The sequence below is a fragment of the Anguilla anguilla genome, chromosome 11, assembly GCF_013347855.1.
Source record: "Anguilla anguilla isolate fAngAng1 chromosome 11, fAngAng1.pri, whole genome shotgun sequence".
NCBI lineage: Eukaryota > Metazoa > Chordata > Actinopteri > Anguilliformes > Anguillidae > Anguilla > Anguilla anguilla.
In genome coordinates, this window is record NC_049211.1 from 14,598,491 (window position 1) to 14,622,261 (window position 23,771).

General features: G+C 42.4%; 1 protein-coding gene across 15 annotated transcripts in view; it reads left to right on the forward strand.

Annotated features, from left to right (window-relative positions):
- myt1b (myelin transcription factor 1b) overlaps positions 1-23,771 on the forward strand; it is a 66,605-nt gene that overhangs the window by 34,300 nt on the left and 8,534 nt on the right. For 3 of the 15 annotated variants that reach the window (XM_035382633.1, XM_035382629.1, XM_035382630.1), the window contains 17 exons: positions 8,558-8,658; positions 11,516-11,570; positions 12,542-12,572; positions 13,848-13,910; positions 14,492-14,760; positions 14,936-16,000; positions 16,732-16,866; positions 17,415-17,505; positions 17,672-17,791; positions 19,302-19,546; positions 19,862-20,076; positions 21,000-21,254; positions 21,400-21,554; positions 22,011-22,073; positions 22,320-22,388; positions 23,129-23,191; positions 23,598-23,681. In XM_035382633.1, coding sequence (XP_035238524.1) covers positions 8,558-8,658; positions 11,516-11,570; positions 12,542-12,572; positions 13,848-13,910; positions 14,492-14,760; positions 14,936-16,000; positions 16,732-16,866; positions 17,415-17,505; positions 17,672-17,791; positions 19,302-19,546; positions 19,862-20,076; positions 21,000-21,254; positions 21,400-21,554; positions 22,011-22,073; positions 22,320-22,388; positions 23,129-23,191; positions 23,598-23,681 — 3,079 coding nt within the window. The other 12 variants (XM_035382634.1, XM_035382632.1, XM_035382635.1 and 9 more) reach the window with 11 other exon arrangements.

The window sequence follows — 23,771 nt, forward strand, 5'->3', positions numbered from 1 at the left end:
GGAAAATCTAAAATAAAAAACAATAGCACTTAAAATCTAAAAAAAAACTTGCAAGACTGCTGCATATACCAAGGTGCTGTCCGTGGTACTGCTTGTCGAGGGAGGGCGCTGTCCCTGGTCCTGAAGTTACAATTGACACGAAATGCGATATATTTAATCTGCTCAGCGTACCCGTACATAGAGTACAACCTGAATTTTAGGCTGCTTTCTGTCCTAATGCTATGTTTAAACAACGTATTGCACTCTATTTTACACCTGCTTTCTTTTATCTCTCCCGAGCGCATCTGGGTATAGCAGGCGGCGCGATTCGTTTGTTTTGCCCCTTTGTTTACTCAATTGTGGCTTGTGGCTCCGTGTATGCAGCTTCGCGCTGCGTTGCAAGTGAAATCATACTGATGCGGCGTGGACACCAGTGATTGATTTCAGCTTGAATGCATAACAATGGGTGCGCAAAAAAACGCCTGCTGCAAGGAGATAAGAATTTAATAGAATTTCTGAAAGGCGAAGGTTGGCTTTTGAATATTCTCTGCATGCACAGTGTGGAGGAACGAGATAAAGGATGGCATTTGTTGAGAATATTCTCAAATGGCTTGTAATGAATGGTTGTCATTTTCACTAATGGTTACCAAACAACAAAGGAATTGATGCTATGTGCAACATTTTAGAGAAATTCAAAGTTTCATTAATATTTTATTTTAATTATTTATTTATTTGCCTGTTAGCGAAGTTAAGTTATATGCAAGTAGCTATCCCGTAATCCCTTTTTATGTTGGCCAATATGTGTATTCATCGTCACGGGATCGATGGCTGTTCTTGAGCATGTCTTGATTGTTGCATAATGTAAGCCTGTAAGATTAAGTTAGCTACTGTGGTTCTTTTTCACACAGTACAGAGGATATCTGGAAAACAACTGAAAATGCATTTAATTATTCGGGGAATCAATTCAAGTGGCAAGCTATTACAGGCCGTATGAAGCATTTTCGTCGATGTGAATACGCATTTTAAATATTAATTCAAATCCGTTAAATGTCGAAACTAGTGGATATATTGTTCTAGAACAGGGTTTGAAAAATGCTTCTGATACTGTACAGCTGTAGTAACTTCACTCTGTATTGTTGTGGCCCATTCCACAAACTTAACGTTCTAATTTCGGCTCTCTGGAAAAATATTAAAAGATGTTAGCTTATATGCTGTTCAGAACTCATTCCTGTGACGGAAACCAAATGATCACACTATCAAATGTAGTCATCTCTTGCTATACCGGCTAACTTGGGGCATACATCAATTCCTTGCTCAGGAGAGTGTCCATTGTGTGAGTTATTGGACAGTGCCATTTCAAAGAATTGTAGGGGGAGGCTCAAATGATAATGGCATATTCTAGCTGCTGTGGAAACATATCGGGCATATTAAATTTTAATCACTTTGCGTAAAGTAAGAACCTTCTGTTGTATTTCTCACCATGTGAATCGGGGGTAACCAATGGTTATCTATACCTAATTGTATTTATATTTTGCAAATGTAACATTAAACATGGTATCATCCTTATAAATATGCCGTTGAGTGAAATTCATCCGCTTCTGCATACAATCATACAAATGAAACCGGCTGGTTAGTATATTTATATATTTATTGCCTTTTGGAGTTAAGCATTAAACCTATTAAAATATAGATAGAGACTTATGCTTTGGCATCTATATGTTGAATGTATATGTGTGTGTGTGTGTGCGAGAGAGAGAGAGAGCGAGAGAGAGAGAGAGGGAGAGAGAGAGAGAGAGAGAGAGAGAGAGAGTATGCACATGCCCGTTTAATTATTGCGGGGTACCCAAAGCCCTGCCCATCTGATGTTGTAGGTTTTACTACAGCTTTCCGTGATGTCATGATGCAAGGGGAGGGAGGGGGGACAATGGCTCATGAGGGAAAGGTAAGTCAATATTACGTTTTCTCGCTGACAAAGGCAAATGAAGCCATGTTTTTTTGCTTACAAATAAGTAACATTTAACGCCCCGATTGCGAAACACTCTGCATAGTCCGAAGAAGTGGAAAAAATGTGCTCCTATTTAAATTAACCGGCTGGATATCATTGGAGAATTATTACGGTTATTGAAGCAGCAACTGGGACACCGCGGAAGAACTACTTTATTTCGAATTGAAGTTCTTGAAATAACGCGAGGAAAACCTTCGTGTTTGTCATAGGACTGGGTTTGAGAAGGGAATATTCGTCCGCAGGTAATTCTCGTAAATTAGCACTTGTTTATTATGTCGTACATACTGTGCATGTCAGACTTTTCGAATGTGTATGCGTTTTAATCCACACATAATCGTGCAATATAGCCTATATCACCATATTATTAACATGCAAGCAATTTATTTTCTATTTACAAAAACCTGTTCTTGGTTGCTTTAATGGACGCCCAGTTGGCAGTCTCTTAAAGACGTCGGTGCACTGTTTTCCGAAGAACAATAATATAAAAGCGAGTTCTATTGATGTTAATCTTTTTGTCTTATCATTCTGTTTAACTATGGAAATGTGTGTAATACACAGGATGAGGATATGGATTATAGCGCAAACAGCACAAGACATCAACAACTATTATGATCACAATTGTGGTTCATTTGTTTATTATTATTACTTTGTGTATTTACGAACATGTGACTCGTTTTGTTTCTTTTATTGAACTATTTGCTGATTTATATTGAAAAGTTTCGGTAATTCTAACCGTGGTTTTCTGTCGGATGTTTGTGGTGCTTATGAACTATGACGTAGGATGAAATAATGCTAACAAAGATATGATCATCTTATTTCTGGGTGGGGTTTGTGGATGTGTAACTTGTAACATTTCTCGTGCATATTTTATACATTCAATAAAGATGGTGCATAAAGATAGCAGGGAAAGTTACGGGAAAATGATAAACTAGCCTACTGCGGTTTGTACAAATGCAGGGATGTTTCATTACGTTCGTTGGACAGTAGGCTTATTGAAATACGGACGGTGGACTAACTTAAATTAGAGTGATTACAATTAACTTTCAACTGTGTGTTTTATTCGGCGCCTTGTGCATCTATGTGTACATGTATCTTTGTTTATGAAATATCATCATTTGTTTTAAATATCACATGAATAAAATAGAGCTTGAAAGTTGCACCTTGAGCGCATGAGCTCGTAGAACTTACGCACAGAGGGTGCATTCGAGGAATGTGTTCCATATGCTTCTCTTTAAATATGGATCAACAATGGACATAACATAGGACTCCCAGCCCACCGAAAGAAAAACGAAGGGGGCGGGTGTTCATTAGGTTTTCTGCATCGGAAAACAGAATAGGGATGCGCTGCTCAGTGTCAACCTGTGCTAGTGTGTGGCGCAGTATAATCATAAAACGAATCAAGCTTCTGAGAGTTGAAAGTAGTAGGCCTATACTACAGTTGTATGCCTTCCCCCATCTTACTACTGTTGACAAGCTCCGTGGGTTAATTTAAAGGAGTAACACTGCACATATATCTGAATGCGCACCAATTTCCCATTATTGTTCTGTGTACGTGTACATAGGCCATTACATCTCGAGTGTTCTGGAGCTCACCTGTCGTAAAATGGTGGGTGCGGAATCACTGAAAGAGCGGAGATATAACGTAAAACGTTTTACACAGTATAGTTTGTATTACTGTGCTTGGGCGCAGGTTTTTCTGTGGTCGAGGAGGGCCAAAGTAAACTACCTATTACGAGGGTGGTTAAGAAAGTAATTATGATAATCGGTTAAAGCTGACTGCTTGGTTTCGTCCACATCATTTTTGTTTTCTTTAATATTCAGATTTTTTTAAAACGGCATCTCTCCTTCTTGCATTTTATGTGCATGTGCTGCTTGTCTTGCTTTTAAACGAAATATAATAACTTCGAAAGATTATATCAGCGCGCGGAAATGTGGTCTATATAACCGTATTTTAAGCACTGTGGTAATGGGATTCGGTGTATTTTGGCCTGTAATCAAAATTTCTGGATGAATACATTGATTATGGTGGCGAACGGCGACGATAATATGTCGTTGTGCAGTGTTATTCTCCTGTTCCATTTTTTCCGTGATGTTCTTGTTGCCTCTGGCATTCTTTTTCTGCATGTAAATCAGCATCGTTGCAATCAACGTATTCAGCACAGTAACCATCCTGTTATTTTTTAGTTGTAATATTTATTGGAATTGCTGTGTCATGTATTTTTCTCGTAAATGTATTTAGGCAATGCTTTATAATTGGTACTTTACTGTATTTTTGCCTACGCAAGTTCTGTTAGGCGTATGTGGGAGTGTAGACTTTGAATCATTATCTGCCCTTAGTAACTATACCAGGTGCTGTAGGAATGCAACAGTGAAAACTGTAATGCATATCAAAAATGAAGCACCTGTGCCAAACTCGGGTCTTCCCTTTTCAAAGAATATGACAATTGGAACGCGGGTCAGGGTTGCCCGAGTCGTCAATAAAAAGTGACGTTGGAAATAGTCGAGTGGCCTTGGAGCAATAAATTGTATCAAGACAGTCATGCAGTTACATGTTTTGGAAATCCGCCCTTTTCAGCTTAGACAGTGAATATTCGATTTGAGAGTAACGTTGCCATAAAAAACCCATAGGAAGCTTCAATGTAATTTGTGATTTGTCAGGGATGACAGAGCTTCTTTATTGCATAGCAGTTAGTAGGTAAAAGTACCGGAAAGCACAAAAACAACAACAAAAAACCTGAACATTTTTAAATGTAAAATGCTGTAAAGTTTCCGAATAGTGTGGTGGGGGGGGGGGGGGGGGGGGGGGGGGGGTTGTGTACCCCACCCCCCACGTTTATGTGACTTTTAACACCTGATGAGGCCTTGAGTGTGCATCTGGGCAGCTTGTGCTTGTATTGTAAAGCCAAACTTATTCTAAACTATGGGTTGTGCGCTTGTCTTTGCTTAAACATCCAGAACTCTATCATATAGTTTGGTTTTACAGTGATTTGCCAAATCCTATTGGCTCTCTTTAATGTTAAACATGTTGAGTAAATAATGTAGTGCATGTTAAGTGAATGCATTTCATGTATGTCTAGATTCAGTCATTTTAAATGAACACTTTAAGCTATAAGCTAAGCTTGTCATTTTCTCAATACACTATTGAATACATACTCACACAAATTAATCAAATTAATTCAATTCACTTCATAGTGCTCTAAAATAGTAGTATGCATTCAGAAACAGTGGGTGTCTCTTTGTTGGTAAGAATTAAATTATAATTATAAGTCATGCAAATGTTAAATTTTCCCTGAACTTCGAAAATGAAGTGTATTGCAGTGCAATTTTTTTAATCAAACAGAAATAATTTACACACAGACACACACAGACACACAGACACACACACTACATGTATATGCACATGCAGTATATATATATATATATATATATATATATATACACAAAAGTTTTGGGACAGTGACACATTTTTTGTTGTTTTTGCTCTGTACTTTCTTGGCCAGCTGTGTGTCTTTGAATCATTAGTTCATGCACAAAAAGCTACCAAAAGGTCTAGACATGATTTTAGGTGTCAAACTTGCATTTAGAGCCTGTCGCTATTGTCTCTGATCATGTAAGTGTCCATTTCAATAAAGCAGCCCATCATGAGGCTGAAAAATCTGAATAAGTCAATCAGAGACATTGCAAAAACATTGGGAAGCAAAAATGCGCTGGTGAGCTCAGCAATAGTAAATGACCTGGTAGACCATTGAAGACCACTGTAGTGTCTGCCCAAATGATTCTTTCAGCTGGTATAAAAACCCCTTTTCAACTATCAAATAGATCAAAAGCACTCTCCAGGATGTAGGCATAGATGTGTCAAAGACTACCATAAAGACTATAAAAACATAACCTGATAGGGTTCACCATGAGATGCAAACTGATAAGTCTCAAAAACAGAATGGACAGGTTAGAGTTTGATAAAAAGCACAAAAAAAAAATTTCTTATGGGAAAATGAAAATGTATTAGCACAAAGTGATAGAAAGAGGAACATGTGGAAAAAGAAAGTAACTCATCATTATCCAGAGCGACTTACACAACTTTTACATTGCATCCATTTATACAGTTACACAACTTTTACATTGCATCCATTTATACAGTTTCATATATACTGAAGCAATGCAGGTTAAGCACCTTGCTCAAGGGTACAACGGCAGGGTGTCCACCTGGGAATCGAACCTGTGACCTTTAGGTTACAAGACCAGCTCCTTACCCATCATACTAGACTGCCGCCCAACTGAACTGGAGTTTCACTTGTTGAAGTGAAAACACCCCACAAACAAACAGGGACGGAATGTACAAGCCTGACAGAGCATCACCAGGGAAGGTACCCTCACTAAAAGAATAATAGGACAAATCAAAAATTTTACTTCAATTTGTTATTTGTTTTACTTCAATTTTATCAGTGCAGCATCTGGTGATGTCTATGGGTCGCAGACTTCAGACAGTCATTGAATGCAAAGGATTTGCAACCAAGTATTAAATATAATGAATTTATTTCAGATTTTGTTAATTTGTCCAATTGTCTTGCTCCCCTAAAGTGGGAGGACTATAAACAGTTGTGATTCCAATACGGATCTCTTGATATGGATGTAAATATCTTATTATTTAAAACTGGTTGTCCGTACTTTAATCTCATATTATTTTCAAATAAAATTTGTTTGAGTACAGAGTTACTGTCCCCATACTTTTACATGCACAATATATTGTTAAATGTAAAAGTATGGGGACAGTAACTATGTTTTATATATATATATATATATATATATATATATATATATATATATATATATATATATATATACACATGATGCAATGATTCAAGGCTGTTTATTACTGAGCAACTAACATATCCTTATGAGTGTGTTTGCGTGCTTGTCTGAGGGAAGGGGGGTGGATCAGGAACCGTCGGGAAGGAACTGACATTGCCAAGCTTTTGTTGCCTTTTTGTTCATCATCACCAGTCAGTTTGGCAAGTTCCCCCCACAAGCATCTCACCGTCTCCTTGAACCATTTGCATTTTACTGCTGTTCAAATCTCTGTAGTGGTGATAGGAGTGGGGAGAGCGTGGGTGGGGGGAGGGGGGGGGGGCTGAAAATGTATAACTGAATAAATGCATTTTTAAAAATGGAAACAGCGCATGGAAGTGTCTTGCTCTTGCCCTGAGCATCTTCAAGGATGAAGGGGAGAGCAAGAGTAAGTTTCTGAGTGTGAGACAGACAGTCAGATAGAGAAAGCGAGAGACAGCGGGTGAGAGAGAGAGAGAGAGGGAGAGAGAAAGGGAGAAGGAGGCGGGTGAAGCAGGAGTTTGTTGGTTTTAATTGCGGCGTACTGAATGTGGCTGTTTAATTTCTCCACGTGCGTTCCCATCTGCGCAGTGCAGAAGTCAGGGAGGCAGCGACTGCAGGTTGCTGTGTCAGTGCCGAGTGAGAGACAGATGGGGGTTGAGGAGGGGGACTCACTCTCAGGAAATTAACCAGATTGGAAGAAGAGGAGGAGGAGGAGGAGGGTGGATGGGGCTTGCTGGGTGATCACTCTTCCCTCTGCCTGTCCGGAAGAACTCTAATTTGCATTTACTGTGTTACCTATTAAATAAAAACAGAGAGGGAAAAGTCAGTAATATTACTCTGATCTGCCACTGTAAGGAATTTGTTCAGGTAAGTGTGATTTCTGATATGTTGGACTAAGTGCAATTAGGATAGCCTCGAAGGGGTGCTTTTCTTACTTTGCAAACAGAAATGGGCAAATATTGTGTTTAGAAAATTTTACTGGAGTAAAAGCTAAGTACAGTTCTGAATGTATTTAGAGCTGAACACATTTATAAGCTCATTGCTAATGATTTTAGAAATGATTATCCAACTCTTGAGAAATTGCGCCCTCGGTTATATTCTTTTTAATGTGAAGAAATGCGCTAAAACTGTGAAGGGGTAGGAGACAGTGGAAGTAAAAAAAAAAATACATATCTTCTGTTTGTGACATAATCATCCTTGTGCTTGCCTATATTGTGATCTTACTGATGTTAGTGTATATTTTAACTTTCATATTTGATGGGTTAGGGTTGAACCTTAACTGCATGCTTTCAAACCCGGATTTCTCTTGCTTTACCAAGGTGAGGGGGAGAAGTGCTCAGCCATTACTGCGATGGAGAAAAGCTTGATTTATGGCAGACTCATTATTTACTGCCCATTCTCCCCCCATTCCCTCATCCCTCCTCCCATTTTCATACCCTTGGAACCACTAACAGGACAATAAAATGTGCAAATTTGATTGATCCTAATAGCAGACTGACAGAGTTCCAGCTGGGACACTTGGCATGTGCGTGCACACTCTCATGGTGCTCTGCACCTGGGGGCTGGCCCCCCCACCACCCACTCCCATTCCCTCCATCCTCTCTCCTCTCTGTCTGTCTCTCGGTCTGGATGGTCTTCCACTAATGCTGCTTCTTGATGTCTATTTTTTATTTCCCTCTCTCCTGTCCCATCTTACCCCTCCCTCCCCTCCTCACCCCATCCCCCCCCCCATCTTGGTTGGGACAGAAAATGAATTCCGAGGAGAGCTGCTGAATCAGAGGTGGACGAGAGGGGAGAGGATCAGCAGTTGTGAAACGACAAAGAGCCTGCAGAGCAGACGAATCAAAGTAAGTGACACTGCACTTCATTTCTGCTTTCCGAGCAGTTCCTGGTCGGCAGAGGATGGAGTGCGCACTGGGAAGAGAGAGAGCTGGTGGATGTGGGGGGTGGGGGGGGGGCATTGAAGCAGTCGATTATGCATAGTGTAGCTGAGCCAGGCAGCACACTTCAGCCCCTCAAACATGACAAATCAAATCCTCCTTGTTCAGCTTTTTTTATTTTAAGGAGCCAGTTAAGGAGTCAGCATTAAAGCTTTTAAGAGGAAGTCTTCAAGTTAAGTTCCTTTTTTCTGTTCAGCAGTAAGAAGTTTTTCTGTTTGTTCCATCCCCTCACTGAGAATACCTCTTTTGGCTTTGTGTCAGTGGAAAAGGGTTTCTTCTCCGCTCTTCTGTATCTGTGAGTGGGCTACATGTGTGCTGAGAGGAGTGGTCCTGCTGAACACTGTACAGTTTTCAGCCTCCCACCGACACTGATGAAATCACTTCATTGGTTGTTTTTTTTTCTGTTTTAATTCAACCTGCAGAAATGGACATTTCCTTTAAAGTATGCGATTCAATTATTCAAAATATTGCATCAATGACTTGCTTCCTCTCTCCTGGAGATTGGGACAGCTAAAAAACCTGCCTCTAGGGGAAATGGACTACAATGCAGGGAGTTGGTGAGGCATGTTACTAGCTCTGGACAGCCTGTGTTACTCAAATGAACCCATGATATGGTTGGCATGTTGCGCTGTGCCACGTGTGTGCTGGTACCCTGAAATGGACGGGCCCCTAATTGGCAGTCGCGGTCCGTAGGTAATTTTTCGAGACGTCAGCCTCTCTCCCTAGCTCAGCTCATGTTGCCCACCGAATGTGGTGTGCTGCTCCTGGTCTCTCTTGTAAAAGTGAAAATGAATAAAAGGCTCATTTATGCACGCGGGGAAGAAGGGTGACCTTCTCTATGAAGTCATTGCCCCCAGCTAGAAATTTACATATAGCTGTCAGAATGCAGAAAGCCTTCCTGCCAGTATGAAGCACAAAGAGGGACATTATTAATAATGTACACCACCGCCTGCAGGGAAACTCAGACCTTCTTGCGCCTGCTTCCCAGTAAAACTTACACTCTCCCTTCTCTCCTCTTTCAACTGGGGAACCGTATACATTTTTAATTTAAACAATGTAATTAAAAATAAGGTGGAGGACAGCTCTGCACACCCATTAAAAGTCCCACGAAGCCCGTTATAAAAACAAGGTGAATCACTTAATTATATTTATTGATTGCAACTTATTTGAAATGACTTTTTACTCATACAAAATGAATGAAGCTGTCCTTTTTATTAGAGTTCAAATTTGCTTACCTTTTTAAAAAGCTGTTTGTAGATGCAGTGGATCACCATGCTGCCAGGAATCAAAGTTGGAGTAATATGACCACAAAGGAAATGTATACAAGCTATTAGTGATCAATAACCATTTTGTAATATGTAAAATGACACTTAGCAGGAAACAGGATAATGTCACCTGCCTTGTATTGTGTTCCTTCCCGAACGTGCAAATTCTAATGATTGTAACGAAAAACCGACACAGTGTCCTCACCAGAGCTTTAGAGCTGAGTCCAATAGCCTGTGCTGGTTATTTTATCCCTGCAACTTTTCACTCTGCAAACTATGAACTAAGTGTGAGATTGCTCCTTTAAAGCCCCCTTGGTTGAGTACACAAAGCCGACTTGTTGTGCACATGAACATTCATCTAGATGGATCAAAAGTGTGGTTTGAAAAGGAGCCTGGGCTTGCACCTGTACGCCCCAGTCACTCAGAGCAGCCTCGGCAACACTGCACTTTTCATTCGCCTCTCTCTCTTTTAAAATAATTTATCAGCAGGAAGTGGCAATTGCCAGAGACTGTGTTTAAATCAACTATATCCCTGCCAACTTCAGCGCTGCCAGGAACAAAGCCTCTAAGTGCAGGGCTTGCGACAAACGTGGAGCCCCTAGTAATCAAAACTAATAGCCTCATTGTGGAAAAAGCATCCGATAGCCGAGAGAGTGGAATGTTTGAAAAGCACAGTAAATGGAACGGAGGCGTTGGGGTGACACCTGCTCTTTTGTGCCCGAGCTCAAACCTGCGGCCATGCAGGGTGCTGGGCAGCGCCGGGAGGGGGGAGCAGTGGGGGCTGCATGTGCATGTGTGCTTATCATTATTATTATTATTATTATTACTATTATCATTGAGGCAGTGGTCTAAAATGGGCATCGCTGGTGCTGAAGCGTGTAGCACCCAGTCACATTGGCCGTTCAGGTGCAGTAAATTACAGGAAGAGATGAGGATTAAAGCATACTGCTGCACAAACACAGCGGTGGCGAGATAAATAGAAGCTCATTCCGCTTTCCGTTTTCACCACTCCAATCTTTCAACTTCTCCTTTGTGCTATTTTCTTCCGTTTTTGAATGGTTTAAGAGTAACAGAGCTCCATCTAGACTCTTTGTTCCATGTTTGCTTATGTTGTTGTTTTCATCCCGTGCTCTCTCAATACAAAATGGGGACTGAAAGGGAATGGGCATTGTAGTGAATGCAATGTAGCAATGTTAGCTTAGCCAAAACCTGTGGAAAGAGTAAGTTAGGAAATATTTGGATCTATTGTGTGTGTGTATGTGCGTGTGTGTGTGTGTGCGTGCGTGTTCTTAGGATTAATTGTATATATATATATATATGTGTGTGTGTGTGTGTGTGTGTGTGTGTGTGTGTGTGTGTATGTGCCTTTCTGTATGTGTGTGTGTGTGTGTGTGTGAGAGAGAGAGAGAGAGAGAACATGATTCTGTGCATGTTTTTGTGGACATAAATGTTTGCTTCCTGATCTCCTGACCCTCTGTATCTGTTCTGCTTTTGGGTAGATGAGCCTGGACAGTGATGAGAAGAGAACACGCACAAGATCCAAGGGAACGAAAGGTGAGTGAGCAGTGAAAGAGCTGTTCTTGTATTCCTAGAGTGCACTGATCACTGAAAGGTGCTCTGCTGTAGCTCTTCACCATCAAATATCATTTTTCTTGTCAGCAGTTTTTTTTTTTTCCCCTGGCAGATTCAGCTGTTTTAAAACTGCCTAGTAAGACTGTAAGTGCAAATTCCAAATATGAGAGGTCAGAGACCCAGCCCAGTCACTGCTGTCTGTATCTGGGCTGTCTCTGAGACCATGTGTGATTGTAGTTTAGAAAAAAGGTTTAATTTTTGGATGGGGAATGCGCCACAAGATTTTAGGTACCAGTATTACTGGTATATCAGTTAGCCAGATATTTTAGTGAACTAGATTATGTTTGTACAGTATATTTGATAACTTTAATTCTCACATTCAAGCTATAGTATTGTTTTTTTCTTTCTGACTGTGTTTTACCCTGACATACATTTCCAAAGACAAACTTAAAGTCAACCTTAATGCTGCCTGCACTGAAAAGGACATTGAAGATTTCAGTGCTCTCTATAGCACTTTTCATAGTCAGAACATTTCAAATTAAATGCCTTTTTTTTTTTCTCAAATCCACCCCCATTAATCCATTGATTTCCATGACCCTTGTTTCTAGTACATACATAGTACATACATTTTAATGTATAGAGTCTATTTTCACCAATGCATGCAATTTTATTTCAATTTCATTCTTGTCATCAGAAAAAAATGAATTGCAACAATTAATCATGTTCTGATACAGTTCAGTAGTCCGAGCATAATTGTTTTTCTTTTGATTCACTGTGGATTTGCTGGTTCAGCTAGGCCTGTTTGCCTCTAATGATTCCACATGTGTGTCTGTAAATGTTATGGTGTGTAGGATTTATATTCATTTGTGATTTAACAAGCATAGATCTTATTGTGACTCGTTTGAGATTTATAAATGTAGTCTTCTCAATGCTTCATTTTCTCTATCCCTCAGTACCTTCAGAGCTTGTAGGACAAGATTTAAGGTAAGAAAAAAGATATAAGATGTTTCCATGTGTATTGTATGTGACAAAATCTGAGTCTGAATACATTACATACATTAACCTGACCATTATTAATTGACCCCCGGACAATGAGAAATAACTTTTTTTTTTTTAAATTAAGTCCAGATTAATTCAAATTTGATACAATGGGGTTCCTTGGTATCCCCATTATAAAAAGTTGAGATAACCACTATACGTAATAAGTTATGAAAGTTTTAGCTGTGGAATTAAAGTAAAATTGACATGATCCCCTTCCTAAAAAATGGTTCATTTTAAGCATGAATACATACACAGGTTCAGATTGAATCGAGGTCTCTGTGATAACCATCACATTTTTCTTGAGGTACATTGTGAGCATACAGCACAGTGAAAGTGATGTGAAAGCGGAGTGGGCACTATCACTATGCTCCCAGAGAAAATGCAGTTCTGATGCACCCTTCTGTAAAGCCAACAGTCATTGCCAGCGATAGAATTTTTGAGGATTTCCATTTCCTTGAACAAAGAGTGGGTCAAAGGTCAAATTACTCACAGGATTCTGGAGGGTCACTTTCTGCTTGAACTGTTTCTGCCAAGTATGAATCTGCATTGACTGCTCCTTTGTTTGTGTTTGAAGTTATTTATCAGGAGGCTGTAGTAGAAGCCATCACCCTTTATGAATGCACACAACTGTACTTTGCTCCAGCATGGTTGCATCTGTTTTCACAAACCCATTGCTTCTGATCCCGCAGTCATTTTCTGACTAATTCCTTATTTGTCATGCCTCGCCTCACAGCAAGGATCAACATTTAGCATTCACACCTCGGGGCATTGGAGTGGGTGCGCTGTCAAATTTAAAATGTTAATGAAGCATGTAATAAATAAAAGTAATACTGTAATATTGATTAAAACAATAATGGCGAATGCCAAGAGCAGTTAATGAGAACCCGAATTAGGACTCTGAGGGGTTGAGGATATTTGACATGTGACAAAGGGCGACAGCAGCAGAAACATTTCTATGGTTTTTGAGTACGTGTAGTCATAGTTCAGGAAGGTACAGGAGAGTTGTAGTTTTTGAAACTAGCAGCTTTAGCAGTATGTGTGTGTGCGTGCGTGTGTGTGTGTGCGTGTGTCTGTGTGTGTGTGTGCGTGTGCGTGTGTGGGTGTGTGGCCTCTGACTTCTTTGGCTCAGTGTGTGTTCAAGACACCTACATTCTCCAGTGAGGGGGAAAAGTACTAAAATCATCTAATTTGACCCAATTTATCTCTGACTCCATTCAGCTGCCCAACCCCAGGATGCAATGGCTCAGGTCATAACAGTGGAAAATATGCAAGACACAGAAGGTAGGGCAGACTGACACAACCCAGCCCCTATGGCACTGCAATGTAGAATAGAGCAGAGAATGGCAAAGGGCTCCAGCTGAACGGTTGTGCCAAGGCAATGTTTGTCGCTGGCCGGGAGGCAGTGCTTTGGAACGTGTCGCAGGTTTATCGCCTCCCTGTTTACAAGTGTATTTATTGTAGAACCAATTTTAGACTATCCATATTATAGATCCCTCCCTCCCCTCCCTTTATCCTTGTTTCTAGGCAAATGATTCACTGAATTTTGCCCTCCACTGCCTTTTTTTGTTAATTAAACTTTCCAGTCAATTGCATATTATTATTTGTGTGCTAACACATTGCTCCCTGTTGAGATTATTCTCAGCGCCTATCCATTATTCACATCAAATCCCCTGTCATTTACTCATGAATGGCTACATTATTGTTTATTTTGCTGTTGTGTTGTTTGGCCATGATCAATATGCCCGATGAATGGGTTTATGCTGTGTGGCTGGGATGGGACAGAAGCCTTGCCCTGCCTCTCCACCCGTCCCTTTTCTCCCCCTGTGTCCCTCCTGACCCCGCCCCTGCTCCTACACACACAGCGCACTGAGCTGTCCCTTGGCCCGGAAGAGGAAGCTCCAGGAGGCGGGGACGGACCAGGACCAGCCCACTTCTAAGAGGAAGTCTCACCCCCTGAAGCTAGCGCTGGATGAGGGATACAACGTGGACAGCGACGGCAGCAGCGAGGAGACGGAGGCCAAGGAGGACTCCGCCGAGGAGTCAGAGGAGGCCCAAGAAGAGCAGCAGGAGGAGGTGACAGAGGAGAAAGAGAAGACCAGAGAGACACAGAGTACAGATGAACATGCAGATGGTATGGCTTCAGACCAGACAGATTAATAATGGTAGAAACAGTCATTGTAATTGTAAAGTCATTTAAAATTGTACAGCCAAGATTATTTATTAATGATATGCTTAACTGCTATTAACTCTGATTGGGCACAAGCTTCTAATAGTTAACTTTGTCTGCGACATGTTTTCTCTTACAGAAGAATGTTTGGTAGTGGAATCGGAAAGCACTGTAAAATCAAAAGAAGGCGAGCAGTCGCCCAAAGCCACACCCACTCCCGTTGCTCAGAAGGAGGACTACACCAGCTACCATGAGATGGTGGCCAGCTCCCTGCTCAACCTGGGCCAGATCAACCAGAGCCACAGCCCAGCCGAAGACGCACCTATCCAGGCTGCCATGGACACAGAGGCGGACAGTCAGGAGGAAGCAGAGCACGATGCCATGGAGGACCAGGCCGACGTGGAGGATGAGGATGATGAAGACGAGAGAGAAAGCACAGGTGAAGCACAGGAGGAAAGAAGAGTAACTGTGGAGCGGCTAGCAGAGGGACAAACCTTGGAAGAGGAAGAGGATGATGAGGAAGAGGAAGATGATGATGAAGAAGAAGAGGATAGGAAGCAATGCACCAGCCAGAAAGACAACTCAGACCACCAATATTTTAGTGGAGAGTTCCAGAAGCTCCGAGCCAAGGAGGTGGTGGAGGAAGAGGCCATCCCGGAGAGACAGTGTGAGGAGACCTTGGAGGAGGAGGAGGAAGATGAAGAAGAGGAGGAGGAGGAGGAAGAAGAGGAGGACATTGAAGATGAAAATGATGAGGAAGAGGGGGCCAGCACTACACACGCCACCTCCAGTGCCATCACCACCGGCAGCCCAGCTCAGGGATTGGACACTGAATCACAGAGCGAGGGGAACAGGCCCACACCCCCAGAGGACTACACTTCCCATAAGGCCGGGGCCTCTGTCATCATTGAGGTGCGGTCAGAGGAGTCAGAGAAGGACGAGGACGATGACGAGGATGGGGATGACGAGGAGGAAGACGAGGACGATGACAGCCTCTCTCAGAAGTCAGTGGTGACTGACGAGTCGGAGATGTATGACATGACACGGGGAAACCTGGGGCTGCTGGAGCAGGCTATCGCTCTCAAAGCCGAACAGGTGAAGGGCCCACGTGAGCTCGGCCGCGCCCCAGACCACCTCAGGTACTTCACAATGGAGGACCGTGCCAGTAAGCCCATGGACGCCATTCGCAAGGGCTATTTCAAAGGTATAAGTCAAATAACCCCTCACAAATATACATATATATGTAAATGAGCTCTCTTAATGAAGTATCTCTCCGTGGATTGGTTCATAAAGATAGACAGAATAATTACTAATTACATAAGGAAGTGTGGAGAGGAGAGGGAATGATGTGACATGATTAGATTGATTCCTTGTTTGTTTTCTTGTGCTATTACCTGCCTCCTCTGAGCTGGCTCAGTGCCCACTCTCCCTTCCATTTACTCATGTGGGTGCAGTGGAATGAGTCCTCTCCTGCCGTGTAGTAGCTCACACTCTGCCCAGCTTTAATTAGAAGGTGCATGTCTTGTTAACATTCAATTTGCAGGCCACTGGAGCGGCACATCTCTCTCTCTCTCTCTCTCTCTCTCTCTCTTGCTCTCTCTTCTATCTATAGCAGTTGCCTCACTCTTATTGTCTGTAGAGGTTGCTGCCTAAATCAGAGAAATGCAAACATATCCGAACCGGAGCAGGGCCCTAAGAGCTGCTTAATAAGAGCAATTTTTTGTTTCAGTGAGCCCAAGATGCCACAGGCTTTTAATTTTCTCGCCTGTGATAATTGGTACATATTAAAATCGAATCATATCATCATAAATAATGAGAATAATTACAATAATAAATGTGTCTGTAGTTATATATTTATTTTTGTTTCTGGTAGTTGGCAAGGTCTTTGAGAATGATTAGCATTACCATCAGTGCTCCCCACTTCTCCCACCACAGAAAGCTCTAGGCCAGAGAAAAGGGAAATCAAATGCCCCACCCCTGGGTGCGATGGGACAGGCCATGTGACAGGGTTGTACCCCCACCACCGCAGTCTGTCTGGCTGCCCGCACAAGGACAGGATCCCTCCAGAGAGTGAGTACTGTTCTCTTCTGTCTGTCCCTCAGTCTGCCACTGGATAGAATCTGGCACAGGAAATTTGTATTAGGTACAGGTTCATTCTTAATGGCTATCCACCCATTAATTGTTGGACACAAATTAGTTTCAGTGTAAGTTTTTTTTCAGATTTAAGTTTTTTCTGATTGATTTTTGATTAATAGCCCGGCCTGTCCAGCCCACCAGTATTAACAGCATTATTTGTATAAATTTAATCGAGTATGGGTTTGTGCTAAAACTTTCTCCAGAGACCCATATGGCTCCAAGACTAACAAGCAGTGGACCCATTAGCACATTTTAAGGCACATTTAATCTTGGATAGTGCATTTTTACTGTGTCATTAGGAAAATACGCACATTAAAATGCCACACTAAAGAGACAAAACTCACAAAGCATAATTATAACAAACCAGAAAATGCTTCATTAGGATGCTTTATTACCCACCCCCCTCCTTCTGGTCTAAATTGCCCCCATCAGTTTGTGTGATCTAAACCACCTCTTGTTCCGCCTGTTGTCCACACACACAGTCCTGGCCATGCACGAGAACGTGCTGAAGTGCCCAACACCTGGCTGCACAGGACAGGGTCATGTCAACAGCAACCGCAACACCCACAGAAGGTAAGATACACATAGATACACAATTAACAGTACAGTGTGTGCCTTCTTTTGTCATATAGTCACAGGGAAATTAGGTGAAACAATAGCTAGTAAGGAGGTAATTGCGGAAGTTATTCTAGAATATAATCCCTACTGCTCTCGCAAGTCACATTTTTTTTCTTCCCAGTTTATCAGGGTGCCCCATCGCAGCAGCGGAGAAGCTGTCTAAAACTCACGAGAAGCAACAGCTCCCTCAGCCTATAAGCGAACACCCCAAAGGGAGCCCCAACTCTGACAGAGTACTCAGGTAAGTGGTTACTGATGGCCCAGCCCCATTGAATACTCACTGAATCTTATTCAGTACTAGCTGGCACTAAAACTTCATTCGGAGCTCACTCACACAATGCACTGTGGTGTGTCTGCACAATGGTATTTCCAGTTGTCTGTGAACAAGTAATCAGAGGGAAACTACAGAAAACAATGTGATTGCTTTACTGCTTTTCTCAATCAAACGGCAGTTCCAGCAAGTACTATGTGATTGGTCAGTTCTTAAAAATACAGTTTGAATCCAAGCATCTGTGCCCCAGCACACACCCCCTCCCCCCTCCCTTCCTCACATATACAAGAATTATAATTAATGACCTGCGTGGTTTTATGCTGAGTGCATGTTACATTCTGGGTATTTTAATTATGCAGCAAATACGCTAATTATGTAAGTTATAGGGCATTCTGAGTCTAGAAAAAATGGCTTTCTTTGAGGCATCTCATCTATGGCCAGGCAAAGCATGCAGGATTAAGCCATAACAAACCTAAGCTCCTTTTAAAAATTCAGATGAGCATTTATATGATGTGAAACCTTGTGAACAATACATGCAAAACATAAAAGAGACTTAAATAAATTCGCATTCTGTCTGTTAATGTTCACATTAGAGAAATAAGATGTGGAAATACAACTGATTAGTCATACTAATCCTGCGGTCTTTGTTCTATATTAAGAGTGTTTTACTGAGGAGAAGTCTGGCTCCTCCAGCAGTAAGCCCTGGGTTAGAACCACACTGCACGGGCGACTTTAACCGAGGTCTTGTTGTAAATGGAATCAGTTCCTGCCTTTCTGTGACTGGGACGAGATGGGAGGGAGCTGTATGATATCGTTCCAACCTTTCCCACTTTAATTTGCCCGGCCCCGGATAAAAAAAAGAGCATGGAATCTGTTTCGACGCACTCGTTTGCTGGTGGATTTACCCAAGCACATCTGACAGGGCACTCCGCTCTCCAAGAAAATGAGAGGGTTTAAAGCTCTTAAATTCCTGGCAGTACAATATGTAAATGTGCCCTGTGCTGATAAGACAGCTTTAAACCCTGCACCTCTTACTCCCAAGGCAACTATCTCTTCCCCTCTGTTGTCCCTCTCTTTTCTCTGCTGTATTCTTGCTCACTCTCTCATCTTTCTGCCTTCACTGAACTCCCACACCAGGTTTTCCCCTCGCCCCCTTCTCTCCCCCCTCCTTAAACCACCTCCCTGTTTCCTCTTCCACACTCTCCTCTCTCGCTGTATTCCTTCTCTTATCTCTCCTCTTTCTTTTTTCCTCATCTTTCTGTTGTGTCCTATTGCTTCCCTTTTCTGCTGTGCTCCCTCCAAAACTAAAACAGAAATTGAAAAAAAAATGCTGTGCCTCCTGTGTTTTGGCTGTCACTGAACCCTCCCATCTCTCTTGCTCTCGGTCGCCCATTACAATTTTTTTGTCATTGTCTCCATTGTCCACGCCTCACCTCTCCTCTCTCTCTCTCTCTCTCTCCTGTTTCCTCTCCTCTCACAGCTCTGTCTCCTCTCTCCCGCCCGCCCGCAGGCCCATGTGTTTTGTGAAGCAGCTGGAGATCCCTCAGTACGGTAGCTACAGACCCAACGTGCTCCCCACCACACCCCGCGCCAACCTGGCCAAGGAGCTGGAAAAGTACTCCAAAGTCTCCTTTGATTATGCAAGCTTCGACGTTCAGGTCTTTGGAAAACGCATGCTTGCGCCAAAGATACACACCAGTGAAACCTCACCAAAAGCCTTTAAACGTAAGGATCCTGAAGTCTGCACTGCACTTGTAGAGTTTATAGTTTTCTGGGTGTTGTTCCGAGTCTTTTTCTTCTATGCTATTTTCCATACTACAGGTGGCTCGCAATGTAACTATATTCAGTAACCATATGCAGCAATATGGCTTATAGGGCAACTTATATGGGGCATGTGGGCAAAAATGAGTGCAAAAATTCCAAACTGAAAAGGTTTCGTACCTTTCTGCAAAAGAAATTCACATACATTGAGCTGGAAAGAGGAATGGCAGCCTTTGTGAAGTGTAACATTGTTGGTGTCTGTCCCTCTCGGCCTGGCAGCCAAACCATTCCCCAAGGCCTCGTCCCCCAGTCGCAGCCTGCCGGGGGGCTATGCGAAGAACGCCTCGTCCTCCTCCTCCTCCTCCAGCGGGTATGACTACTCCCATGATGCTGAGGCCGCCCACATGGCCGCCACCGCCATTCTCAACCTTTCCACCCGCTGCTGGGAGAGGCCGGAGAACCTGAGCACCAAACAACAGGACCTGGCCAGTAAGGTAGGCCTCTCCCTCCCCTTGTCCTCTCATTCCAAGCATTAAAGCCCTTCCCTCTTCCACCATTCTGTTTCTGGTCCTCTGATTCATATCAGAGGAATTTCTGAAGAGGTTAATAAAACATTCAGTGCTAACAGTAGAAGCTGTAGTAGAGGCAGTAGAAGCAGCATTAGTAGTATTGCTGGTGGTAATAATAATAATAATAATAATAATAATAATAATAATGAGAAGAATGCTGTACAGTGCTTTACAGAGTAGCCGAGGCAATTAATAGATAGTCATAGTCATTGTATACGCAGCAGCAGTTGTGGCCGTAGTAACAGTGATAATCATTGTGTTACTTGCTGTAGCAGAAGTGGTAGAATGCTGATATGCGGAAGGAGAAAAATATTGAGCTGAAATTGCATCATTCTCTGCTGGTGCACTCCTTTTTTTACATTTTGCTTCCTGCCAGGCTGTCTATTAAAGTGGCCAGGTGGCCTTTCTCTTTTACCACTTGGTACAATCAGACATTCTGTGGGTAAAAATGTTTTTTTTTTCCCTGTTGGTGGTATAATTGCACCAGCACTTTTTTCACAGAGTGATTTTTAAAAGCTTTCAGCTCCTTAGAGAGTGACTACTTCCACCACTTTTCGATTTCCAGATATAATTTCTTTTTCTGGGATTGGGATAAAAAGGATGATAAATGGGGGAATGGAGCTATTTGGGAAGCAAGCCCATTTCCTCAGTGCTCACTCGCCTTCCCCCAGCTCTTATCAGTCCTTTTAAACACTGCACTGGCTTTTCATGAATGAAGTCTAGGCTATGGATGGATGGAGCCATCACTTACAGACTGACAGTGTGGACACGTGTGAGGAAATACATTTTCAGCAGTAATGTACGATGATGTCAGGGCTTGATTATGGTTGACCTCCTCCCGCCTTCAGAGCATGGACATTGAAGTGGATGAGAACGGCACGCTGGACCTCAGCATGAAGAAACCCGTCAAGCGGGAAGGCAGTCTGTCCTGTGTCAGTCCTGGGGTGCGCTCGCCGGACCCTTCCTCTTCCTCTTCCTCCCAGCACCCAGGCAGCAGTGACATGACCTCTCCCCATCCCAGCCACGCCTACAAACAGGAGGAGTGGGAGGGGCCTCTGGACTACACCAAACCCAATCGCCAGCGGGAGGAAGACTTGGAGGAGGTCAGCTTTATTTTTTTCTTTATTTCTTTTTATACTTGAAATAAAACAAAGCATTTAAAACAAAGTAGTGTTCATCATGGCAAATTAATATCACCAGGATCTCACAAGGTAGAAAGAAATGGAATATCTTGGTTTATTTGCACAGATGGAACAGACTGCACAGTCATTTGCCTCATCTGATGCTGAGGACTGCGAGATGATGCAAGACTGCCTGGAAGACAGGAAGTACCCTGGAGAGGTCACGACCCCCAGCTTCAAAGTAAAATTCCAGACCAAGGACTGCAAAAAAGAGCTGCTGCTGTAAGTACACTACCCTGCAGCGTAGCTGTGGGTGTGGTCACTTGCACTTGCTAACGACCAATCACAAAACTAATATCTGATATAGAATCTAGAACAAATGATCGTCAGATGTAGGTCTTTAAATTTTTTGTTTACAAGGAATGAAGCACCCAGGCCAGGAATGCTAAGCCATTGCACCAGCGATGGAGTTCCTACAGGAAGGTTGTTTTGCTCAAGGTTGTCACATTTTGTATGTACCGATGAGCACCGATGTGAAATGTTAATTACGGTTTCACACGCATTCCACACAGAAATTAAGCAACTCATTTGGATAGCACATGCATTTGAAGGAGTCCAACACAAAATCATTCAGTTGGGAAGCCAATTTAGCACGGAAAATTGGTCTGTAAAGCTCTATAAAATTGTGATGTCAGTCCAGTTGGCTCAAGTGTGTCTCCCTCATGCACTTTCCTCCAGGTGCCCTACTCCTGGCTGTGACGGAAGTGGCCACATCACTGGAAACTATGCATCCCATCGCAGGTATGCTACAGAGATATGCAGTGCCCAACAATGTTTAAACTCTAGCGGAGTCAGATTATCTCACTCCAGCCTTGGATAAAATGTATGTAATGCGCGTAATTACGCTAAGCTAATTTTTGTATTTTTGTAAGAGTGGTTTATTTATGGAAAGGCTTCTCTTCCGTTTCCACCTTTTCCTCTGACCTGATTCGCGTTCTCTCTTCCTCCTTCTCTCTCCTCCTCTCTCCTTCGCTCCCTCTCTTCCAGCTTGTCTGGTTGTCCTCTAGCTGATAAAAGCCTGCGGTCCCTCATGGCAGCCCACTCTGCTGAGCTCAAGTATGTCTGTTCTCAACTGTGCTATTTTCCCAACTTGACTGTACTATTGCTACCATGTTGACTACTGTGTCTGCCTTGAACCTCCACTGCCCTGCCTCTACAGTCTCAGCCCTGTCAAATTCCATTCAATTTCTGATCCTGATCAGTTAACCAATTAAAATATCTGACTATTCACTTGATTTGAAGACAAAATATTGATCATTTTATGTAACGTTTCATGAAAGGAATGAGAGAAAGACCGCATGTCCTGTGTATCATATTTTCCGGGCTTTGCTTGCTCTGCTGTGGTCTCACAATCTGCTGTTTAGAGTTGAGCTGAACCAATACTGTCAGCACGGTGTGCAAACTACAAAAATTGTGACATGGTCTCTAATACATAAATTTACATACTGAGGACCAGTATTGTCCCTGGAGTGCCATGTCTGTTTGACTTCCTGTAGCTGTAGTCACACTTCAGTTTTTATTAAAGTCCTGCCACTGTTATTTGATGTATGGGTTGTTGAATGAAGCAAAAAAAAAAAAAAAGAATCTGTCATCATTTGCCCAGCATGTGTTTAATGGGATGGAATACTGAAGTAGTGCTGTTGGTGGTCTGACATGAAATTAAGTAGCAGTGTATTTGTATGAAGACGTACAGTCGGGTGCATGCAGTTTCATGCTGTTGTATACCGTTCTGTAGCATATTGGTCATGCTGATGTCCCTTCCTTGTACCTCCCCACCCCCCCTTCTCTCCTTGCAGGTGCCCCACTCCAGGATGTGATGGGTCTGGTCATATCACTGGAAACTACGCCTCCCACAGAAGGTACGCATGCATTATCATCACCATCATTCTCTTGCTTGCCATTTCATTGGAAGGACAGCTTTAGAGTTATGTAGTCAGTCTCCCCTGTTTGAAATTCACAGAAAAACGCATCTTTAGACAGGACACTCGCATATATAACACGTTTTGAAACTTTTTTTTTTTTAACCTTTTTTACTACATGCGTTTAGTTTTTTTCAACTTTTCCGTTTTTATTCATTTCATAAGTTGTTCCGTTGTTTTGTTCGTTTTGGTTTATATCTTCTTTATTTTTTGTCCATCTCTCCATCCCCTTTGTTCAACAGCAACATCCACACCAAAAAAAAAAGAAACAAAAAAAAAACAAACAAGAAATTGTTGGAAGGTGTTTCCCACCTTTTTTTATCGGCTTCACGCTTTCTTTTTTCAGTTTGTCTGGGTGCCCGCGTGCCAAGAAAGGTGGAATAAAAACAACTCCCACCAAGGACGACAAGGAGGACTCCGAGCTCCTAAAGTTCGTACTGGAAAGAGAGCCACACCTTTTGTCTTTTTTTATGCTAATACTCCTTGGTAACAAAACGGTCAGACAGCCGCTCCCGCCCTC